This window comes from Apium graveolens, chromosome 3 (genome assembly GCF_009905375.1).
Source record: "Apium graveolens cultivar Ventura chromosome 3, ASM990537v1, whole genome shotgun sequence".
Classification (NCBI taxonomy): domain Eukaryota; kingdom Viridiplantae; phylum Streptophyta; class Magnoliopsida; order Apiales; family Apiaceae; genus Apium; species Apium graveolens.
In genome coordinates this window covers 77,218,745-77,228,525 of record NC_133649.1, presented here as the reverse complement: position 1 = coordinate 77,228,525, position 9,781 = coordinate 77,218,745, and the positions used below count along the sequence as shown (strand labels likewise).

Below are 9,781 nucleotides of genomic sequence, written 5' to 3'. Positions count from 1 at the left end.
AGCGAGTGCGAGCGCGAGAGGGAGAGGGAGAGGGAGAGGGAGAGGGAGAGGGAGAGGGAGAGGGAGAGGGAGAGAGAGAGAGAGAGAGAGAGAGAGAGAGAGAGAGAGAGAGAGAGAGAGAGAGAGAGAGAGAGTTTAGCCAATTGAGCAAATCATGCATGATTTATTTTTTTTGTAATTATTTTCCATAGATAGGCTGATTTTGAAATTCAAAAATAGGTAATTAGTAATTAAGATGGGTCAATTGAAGCTAATTGGATAGTTCATGGATATGGCAAAATATATAGGATTTGGGTCATGGGTAAATTTATTTACCCATGGGTAAATTAAGGAGTAGTCATTAAGATATATAGATATACATAGTTCAAGGCTTTGAAGGCCAAACTAAGAGATTAAGAGTAAAGCTTGTTCATATATGAAATCGGAGACGAGTAGACTCAGAGATGAGATGGTCTAAGCAGAACATAATGAATGATGAGTAAAAAGATAACCTGTTGTTTTAGGACATAGGTAGATTAAAGTCGATCCGAGAAAGATTTATGTGGCTGATGGTTAAATATTAGATGTATGATCAATTAAGGCAAGTATTTTACCCGTATTCTAAATCCAGAATAGTTAAATATTTTAAGTATTCCTTATTCATGTTCTTTCATTATTAATTATTGATCTATTGAGCAAGTACCTATTGTTCTGGGTTATTTTTGAACCCTTAATTATGATATTATAATCCAAAATGGTTTATCATCAAATACTCTATGGACTGGATGGTTACGAAAAGAGCCAGTAATGGACTATACCCTATGATTTATTAGGCCAAAGTGTGCCTGGGTACCTGATATAATGGTAGGTCAATGCGGATGGGCATGGATCTAACTGTATTCCGAATGACCAGCGGAGTATAGTACATATGTTGGTTTTAGTGTTCAGTCTAATTTATTGTTAATCGCCATTAACGACATTCCTTCTTTAAAGGTTTCATGATTACAAAACCGAACAAGTAATTGATTCAGGAGATGAATGAGTGAATTGTTCGTTGTTCTTTTCCAGAAAAATGTGATCTAGGAGGCCGATAAGGCCTGATATTTTATTCGCTCATTTATTTAAATGAATAAAGATGTTTATAAAATTATTCAAAAAAATTATTTCCGGTGATTTTTTTATATTGATACCTAGAAACCAAATTATAGTACTTGCTGAGCATTCCTGACTCACCGCTTTGTCATTTTATTATCCTTTCAGTGATATTGAGCATTACTATAAGTAGATCACTATAAGCAGCGCTCTAGAATGAACCCAAATTCAAATATTCAGATATCTCAGAGCCTATAAGACGAGGAAGTTGGTCAAGAGGTAATAAAGTTTGAGTTAGTTGTTATAAAAGTTTTAGAGGTTCAGATTCTTGTTCCATACCATAAACTGTAATCGATCCGGATTTGTGGGGTCATCTGTATATTTATGTTAATAAATCAATTTATATTTCTTACAGTTGTTTGGTGAGCAATCCTTACCATGAATTTAGAGCTGTCACAAAAAATGGGGATTTTAATAGTACATCATCGATCGTGGAATATAGTAGTGATTGTGTCTATCCATAAAAAATAATTCATAAGATGAAGAATGTTAGGATTATCTTCGGAATTTATCCATGCTTCAGAGGTGATACTCTTTGTAGTGTTACTTTGGTTATCTTCTAAAGCATCGTTAAGGGCCGAGATGAGATATCCTCGATCATTTTTTCCCTCACCCCTTATTATTTAGCGGTTACAGACTTAAAATGACAGTTATCACCATAATTAGATTTCAAGATTTGACACTCTAATTCGGTTAACATGAATCTTTATTAAGTGGTCAAATTTGAAATGGTAATGTAAGTTCTATCATCAAGATTTCAATCAAAAACCGGTAATTTTCAATTCATTTGCCAATTCATGTGTACTAGATTTAAAATGATTGTTGCGATTGATGTGGTTGAGAATAGTCGAGAAAGTCGTGCATCGTGGCGACACCATATTTTGTTAAATCACTTAACTGATATTTATCTTATTTCAGCTTATCAATATTAAGTTTTAATCATTAAAATGGTTCTCTATAATGAATAACGTCCTCGTTAAATATGATTTTTCTCATCGAGACGTTCCCCGCTGAAACCGAAACCCCGACATTAACATTTATCATGGATATTTTATAATAGTAATTTTTACTATACTATTATAAGCATAACACCCTCTATTTGATAATTGTTGGTCGGTTGTTCGGTACAGTTGTTTGGTACGACAAATAACAAGTGTCAGATTTAAAGTCAGATAGATGGGAACAGTTGGATGCAATATTAATTAATATTATATTAATATTTAAACTGTTCTCATGGATTCAGAGTTCGAACCCCGTCAACAACTTATTATATTTAAACTTTTATATTTTTTATTTTAAGAATTTCTACAGTTTCAGGACTCGAGTCCTGTGAATAACATATTATATTATATTATTTATTTTCACTTAAATCTCATATTATCACAAAATATTTATTATTATAACTTATAATATTTTTTAATTTATTTTCCAATTATTAAAAATATATATCAAAATATAAATAATTTTAAAATAAAAATATTATTAAAAATGATTCAAGGATTAAAAAACAATCCATTCATAAGCTAGTATTTATGAACAATACTTCCGTTACTTGCACAAACTTGGCCCAAGTTGGAATAAAAGGGTGAAACAACACGACTCAATGTCAAATCCAGCCGCGGAGTAAATTTGGAAGACGCGGCTATTCAATTTCCCGCAAAAGTACTCGGTGACCCTTTTTAAGGTGTGGGTTCTATGGAGTCCACCTTTTTATCGGAGTCCTCGGAGTCCATCTACGTTCTGCAAATAAAATATATTGTAAAACGTGTTATTTTGCAAAACATGTTACACAAATAGCATAACTTCAACAAAATCATGCAAATCTCATATATTTACGGTACAATATGTATGTTCTGCAATATGTTCTGCAACATGAACATTTATGTTCTGCAAACTAAACATGTTTTGTAGAATATATATTTTTGCAATGTTCTGCTTGTAAAATGTATGCAATCTACAAGATTTTTGATAGAATAGTGATGTTTGTCGAAAAATAATATGTTTTGCAATATTTTAAGCTATATTTTACTTGCAGAACATATATGGACTCCGAGGACTCCAATTAAAGGTGGACTCCATAGAACTTTACTCCCCTTTTTAAATTTATTATAAATTCCTGCAAGTTTCGACTGCTTTCTAATCTATCCCCCCAAAACCCCATTTCAGACAGCCCCCTAAAACTTAAATACAAATCTCTCTCTCTCTCTGACACATCTCTCTCCCTCTCTATCTCTGACACATCTCTCTAGATTCTATCTCATAAAGTCAAGAATGCCAGAATTAGGGACATTGTTAAAACCCTCTTCTTCATCTTCAATTTCAGAAAACCCTTGCCCTGATCAATGCGAATCAAGAACTTCGCCGGTACCTGATTCAAATAAAACTTTAGATACTACTACAATTGATAATTGCAGCGATTGGAAGCACCGCCTCCGATTCCCGATTCAAAGTCCCAAGAAACGGTGTCGTCACAACAAAAAGACTACTACTATCGGAGAAGAGGATAACGCTGTTCTTCCCTTACTAGGTCCACATAAATTGGTAATGTATCATTTTTTCTGTCCTCTATTTGTTTACATCATGTCTGTTTTCAACATTTTATTCTTGTAAATTAAGTTTTTTTTTTATTATTATTGAATAGCAGAGAATTGGTAATGTTTATTTTGGGGTAATTTTGAAGGCCCTTTTGTGTTGCAAGTGTTTGTGTAATTTCTGTTGTAACAAATAGAATAGGAAGAACGGGGATTCATCGATAGCGTAGTGCTAGAAAGGTACTTTTTTCTTTTCTTACTTAAAAAAAGGTCATGGATTTGAAGTATTCTGGACCCTTAAGGGGTAGGATATCTCTTCAACAATCCCACTTGTTTTACCAAACAAAAACCTATTTGCATTTTAATGATTGTAATTCGTAATCATTTCGTGATAGATTACAGAAGATTCGCTCAAGTATGTTTATCAAAAAAAGAACCTAGTAATTCAGCGATAACCTAGTGCTAGAAAGGTATTTCTTTCTTATGTAGAACGTCACGGGTTTGGACTTTTTTAAGGGTATGAGGGCAAGAAATCTGTTTAACAATCCCACATGTTTTACCAATAAAAGATCTCTTTACAATTTAATGATTCTAATTTGTAATCAGTTTCGTGATGGATTACAGAAGATTCGCTGATTTAATTTTCTCAATTACATTTTTTTCCTAAAAAGAGAACAAGGTACAAGGACTGGCAAGTCTTACTTCCACATCTCTAGATGAGGACGATTGAAGCATATTTTGGTTGAAAGAACTAAGGAACCAGGGAAACTCTATTCAATTTGTAAACAAATGTTGAATTTAGATAACCTTGCTAATGAATCATGGTAGTTTTGTTCTTTTACGTTTACATATGAAGCATAAATTACTTTCTGCTTCAAGCAGACAAACGGTGCCACTTACTATTTGACATCCATTTCAGGTTGTGTGTCGCATTTGCCAGAAATTGGTCCATCCCGGGACAGGGATTTTATGCTCTGCAAGTGGTTGTGAAGCTGTATATCATTTAATTTGTTCAAAGCGAAGACTTGAAGTTTCATCATCACAACAATTTATGTGTCCTCAGCATGTAAGTCATGTAGCTTTCTATTCAATGGTCCTAATAACATTCTATGTTATGACAATATATGTAATTGTGGACCAACAACTCAACATGGGTAGAGGAGTATGTCATCAATGGACTAAGTATGTGGTGAAATTATTATATATATTTATTTTGTTTAGGTAAAGGTCAATCACTTTAATTTAAATGCATACGCACCCATGCCTTATCGCCTGTACTGAGGTTTGAAACCTTGACCTCCTACACGGTGTTCCCAAATCTAGCAAAGAAAAGTTTAAAAAGTGAGTAAATATCTCTTCTCTCCCAATCTTTCCGAAAAAGGGAAGAATATTTTGGAGACAAATTTACAGATAGATTCTTCCTAGTTCTTTAGGTTTCTTTTCCTTTTCTTCCAAAAAAATTATTCAGGAACAAGCTGTGGAAATAAATTTTCAATACAAGGATTAGTGGATTCAAGAAACTCTTTGGAGCATTTCATCTTTGTAAAGAGTAATGGAATAAAATTTATGAAAAACTTTAGCTCTTATTATAAGTAGTTCTCAAAAGAATTTCTTCTTAATATATTGCTGCTCTTGGTGGAATAAGTTTAATTTTTAAAGCGATATCTTTAGTTGGATTTCCATGTAGCTTCTCTTTGAGTATTAGTATACGCAGTTTTGTATTTGCTGTTCACTGTCTACAATAGTATAAATGACACGTTTTCTTCTATAGGCTTGCTTTTTCTGCAAACGAAAGTTCCAGCTGTTTCGATGTGTAAAGTGCGAGTTAGCGTGGCATGCAAAATGTTCACCATCCTCGGAGCATGTTATGCATTTATAGGACCAACCTGGGCAAGCCATATGCTGGAAACACCCTACTGATTGGCATCAGGGGAACAAGGTCAATGTCTTATCAGGAATTTCACATACTAAATATCAATGGATATTTGGAATCTCATCATAATTTGCTTATTTTCTTTAAAATGATATGGCGTATCATCTGTTACTATCTGAGTATGTTCTGAGCACTCACAAGGAATATGCATCTGAATCGTTTTTCTTGTATCATTAAGCTTGAAAGTTCAAATGAATGATTCATGCCATCTGTTTCTTTTCTTATTACGTTTTGTTTCGTTGGTTTGAAAGATAATCCCTATCCTCTTTGTACCTTTTCCTTTTCTTAAAAATTCCACTTGTAAAGTTTTTGATTCTTTGATCTAGGAGAGATACCAGAGTAAATTGTTATGTTAGTTGTGCAGGACTTTTAGAATTGCTTGTTTGTTGTAATTTGTAAAAGGCCTTAAGCATGAAACTACCCCTTTAGAAGTTAAACCTTTACTACTGATCAAACTTTTCCGGTAAAGAATCTTATGTTACCAAGTAAGGGCATATGTCGCATGCTGTAACTATATGGTTGAGGTTCTTGTTTATTTTCACATGCGTTCACCTTCCCTTTTCCCTTCTCTCTTCTCTTATGCATATTGCGAATGATATAATTAGGGTGATATGCGATCTAGGATATGTGGCTCTTTGTGTAGTTAAAAGATCCTTGGATACTTTATCAGACTAAGCATCTTGGAATTGAATGTGACACTGTATTGATATTAATAGTAATATATTGTCATACACTGTCTGCTACATTATGCGATGAAATTAGTGCATGCAGTTTACAGAAAGAAATCAATTCCATTGGACAGGGTATTCTATAAGAGAAGCTTAATTTTGCTTTAGTAAATCATTCTTTCTTTTCCAAAAGTTTGACTAAGTTGTTTTTGTTCGAGAGCAGCTTGCAGTGCCAATGAACAGTGTTGAGGTAACTTCCTCTTTTGAAATTACATGAAATGCATTTTCTTCAAAATTTGTATATGTATAATGAATATGCATTACAGAGAAACTGAGAAAGCATTCAAGTTTCTAATGTTGTCTATTAAATTTCAATAGAATCAGGGCTGACCTATATATCCTGTTCTTAGGAACTATTCTGTCGCTTAGCACTACCATATGTTCCAGAAGAGTTTGTTATTGATAAAACTTGGAAAGACGCTATTGTGACAGAAATGGAGCCACCTCCTTATGTTCACATCAAACACAGTATCCTTGCTTGCCTTATTATACTTATTTTTTCCTGAAAATTTTGTGCTTATTATTTGTATTTATAAATGAGTAGTGGTCCTCAACTGTATTAGATATCTACCTTGTCAAGAATAAAAAATGTGATGCGGGTGATGCTGATACTGGATGTACAACTTGTGTTTCTTCTCATTGCTCCGATAATTGTGCCTGCAGGTACTTCTATTGCACATGTATCTAACAAGGTTTTATGCGGTTCTGTTTTAACTAGAAGTTGTGAGATGTGTCTTGTTTATGACTAGTGTTTAAACATGCTCTGATAGGGGTCAAAGTGTAAGCTGCTCAAAATCCTGTCGTTGCTCGGAGAGGTGCACTAACAGACCATTTCGAAAGGAAAAAAAGATTAAAGTTGTAAAGGTAGAGTTTATTTGTTTCTAAACTTCTATGCACCGACTTTTATCTTTTAATAGCTGTTTAAACTTGAATATTTCCATCTTTAACTATTATTATTTTCAGACAGAAAATTGTGGTTGGGGCGTAGAGGCTGCTGAATTTGTGAGTAATGGTGATTTCATCATCGAGTATGTTGGAGAAGGTAATGTCCTTAAGGTATTATCACTTCAGGTTTGTCTCTACATAAGCGATCATAGTAAATATTTTACTCTTTAAGACAGTGTACAATCCAGTTTACTTGAGACTTTCAATCGGTCATGTTTTGTTCTTTCCATAGCTTTTTTGTATGATTATTGTTTCATACTCTATTTTGTTTCAGTTATTAGTGATGCTATGTGCGAACAACGGTTGTGGGACATGAAGCACATGGGCACTCAGAACTTTTACCTAGTTGAAGTTGAGAAAGACTTGACAATCGATTCGACTTTCAAGGGGAACTCCTCCAGATTTTTGAACCACAGTTGTAATCCCAACTGTAAACTGGAGAAATGGTCAGTATGCTAATCAGACAAGTGTCTCCTTATTGATGCTGTGTCTTGAGTGTGTTGTTGAATCAGTTAAGAACCCAAAGTGTGGCTTGTTTATAATCCACGGAGAACCAAAAAGTTATATAGTATACCAGCCACCTCAGCCCGCTATGCATATATCTAGGAATAAGACATGTGTGGGAAAGTTATGATCTTGGTTACCATCACAAATACGTTCTTATTTTAATTTTTAAGATGAGATTTAACCAGTCAACACAAGTTGCCTTGTAACCTTAAGATTGCGGATATTTATTATCATGGATTCAGAGAGGAGTATGTATATTCTCTGGTTGTTTTTGCAGGCAACTGGATGGGGAAACTCGTATTGGTATTTTTGCTGCTAGGTCTATTGAAGCTGGGGAGCCGTTGACATATGATATTTATGGTATATGTATTGCAGATTTATTCAATATGGAGCTGAGGTCAATTGTCAATGTGGCGCACCCAATTGTGGTGGCAGTCTTGGCGCACCTAATTCAGGATGATCAAGATCATAACAGCTTATACTGAAGCATATAAGCTGTGGAGCCTGATTTCAATGAGCAGATCGTCATATTCTAATACTTGTTTCTTACTCTCCATGTAGTCCAATATTAGTCCTGTTGTCCAACTATATTTTAAGGTTTTTTAGCGGACTATTATACCAACATAGTTAACAAGTCACATTAATAAATGTAATTAGGTCAAATAAAATTGTTAATCAATGCAATCATGTTTACTGATTTTGGAAATCAAAGGTACTAATATACCAATTTGTAATTTATTGGCAATTTAATAAATTGGTCAAATAATCTTGACCGATATGAGTAATATATCATTAACATAAAAACTGACCAATTTTTATAACAATGCGTGTAATTAATAAATAAGCCGTTCTTTTAATCTTAAAATTGAAACCAAATTAATAAATAGGAGTAAATTAAGATCTCGTCATTTGATTTATTTTGCACATTCACAACAAAAGAAATCAAAATTTTAGAATTTCGATATATTTAATGTACCAAAATTATTATGAAGAGTAAAATTTTAAATATTATTTAACTAAGTCAATAAAACTTGGACTCCATTAACATATATCTATTAATTATATCCTATATATAATTAGTATAAAAGAGTTAAAATGGTATTAGATGGTTTGGTTTAATAAGGTCATTTAAGAAATAAAGCTATCTATCCACTTTTTTCCGAGAAACAACTAAGCTTTGCAACGCCAGTAACAGCTGCTTGATCAACCACTGTAAAACCGTCAAAAGAATAACCAGAACCAACACTAAGCACAGACTACTCATTGATGCCAATGTTTTGGCCATTTTCGTTTCTCTTCTGTATCATTAATGGTAATCCTCTGCGCTATATCTAACAAAATGTATATAAGTTGAAAGTACCTAATGAAACTACTTAGTTATTTTTATATATATAAATATTACATAAATATAAACAAGCTAGAGAACCAAATAAACTAATAAAAAATAAATACATAAACAAAAAAACCTAAAAAATATATAAATAAATTACATTAATTTTTTAATACATCAAATATTAACAACAAATAAACATTCAATTAAAAATTAAAATAAAAAACAAAAAATAAATTTAAAAAACCATAATAGATGTGAAATCACTATAACAAAGTTTTATATTATTTACATACATACACGGTATTTTAAATAAAAACACAAAATTATTTCATTTATTCTATTATTCTACTATAATATTTCATTTTTTTGTTTTGTTTTGTAAAAAGGGAAATTGCAAATTTTCTTTTAAAAAATTTAGAGTATATGAATCTTATAAAACATAAAAACGAGGAATAAATAATAATAAAAAATCTATTACAATTCAAAATTAAAATACAAATCTAATAAAATATAATTTAAATTATTATATTATAAAATGAGGAACACATTTAGATTGTATTTAAGTATAAATATTAAATATATTTTGTTTCATTTTGTAAATAAGAAAATTACGGACTGTCTTTTATAAAATTGGGGTACATGAATTCTATAAAATATAAAAATTAGAAAGAAA

General features: G+C 32.3%; 1 protein-coding gene across 3 annotated transcripts; it reads left to right on the top strand.

Annotated features, from left to right (window-relative positions):
- The first annotated feature begins 3,241 nt into the window (after positions 1-3,241).
- On the top strand, positions 3,242-8,511 carry LOC141712464 (histone-lysine N-methyltransferase ASHR3-like). Of its 3 annotated transcripts, none has more exons than XM_074515429.1 (10): positions 3,242-3,672; positions 4,582-4,728; positions 5,434-6,513; positions 6,674-6,791; positions 6,887-6,986; positions 7,094-7,187; positions 7,287-7,365; positions 7,543-7,714; positions 8,053-8,107; positions 8,158-8,511. In XM_074515429.1, exons 3-10 carry the CDS (start codon positions 6,499-6,501, stop codon positions 8,233-8,235), a joined length of 711 nt encoding a protein of 236 aa, XP_074371530.1. In that variant the 5' UTR covers positions 3,242-3,672; positions 4,582-4,728; positions 5,434-6,498; the 3' UTR covers positions 8,236-8,511. The 3 variants fall into 3 exon arrangements, with proteins under 3 accessions (XP_074371530.1, XP_074371529.1, XP_074371531.1); XM_074515428.1 differs by having other exon boundaries at positions 3,244-3,672; positions 5,434-5,601; positions 6,487-6,513; positions 8,053-8,511; XM_074515430.1 differs by having other exon boundaries at positions 3,245-3,672; positions 6,642-6,791; positions 8,053-8,511.
- Positions 8,512-9,781: the final 1,270 nt, after the last annotated feature.

Coding starts and splice junctions, on each gene's coding strand:
- LOC141712464 (XM_074515428.1), top strand. Junction 6,792..6,886: donor TTATGTTCACATCAAACACA/GTATCCTTGCTT, acceptor CAACTGTATTAG/ATATCTACCTTGTCAAGAAT. Junction 7,188..7,286: donor AAAAGATTAAAGTTGTAAAG/GTAGAGTTTATT, acceptor TATTATTTTCAG/ACAGAAAATTGTGGTTGGGG.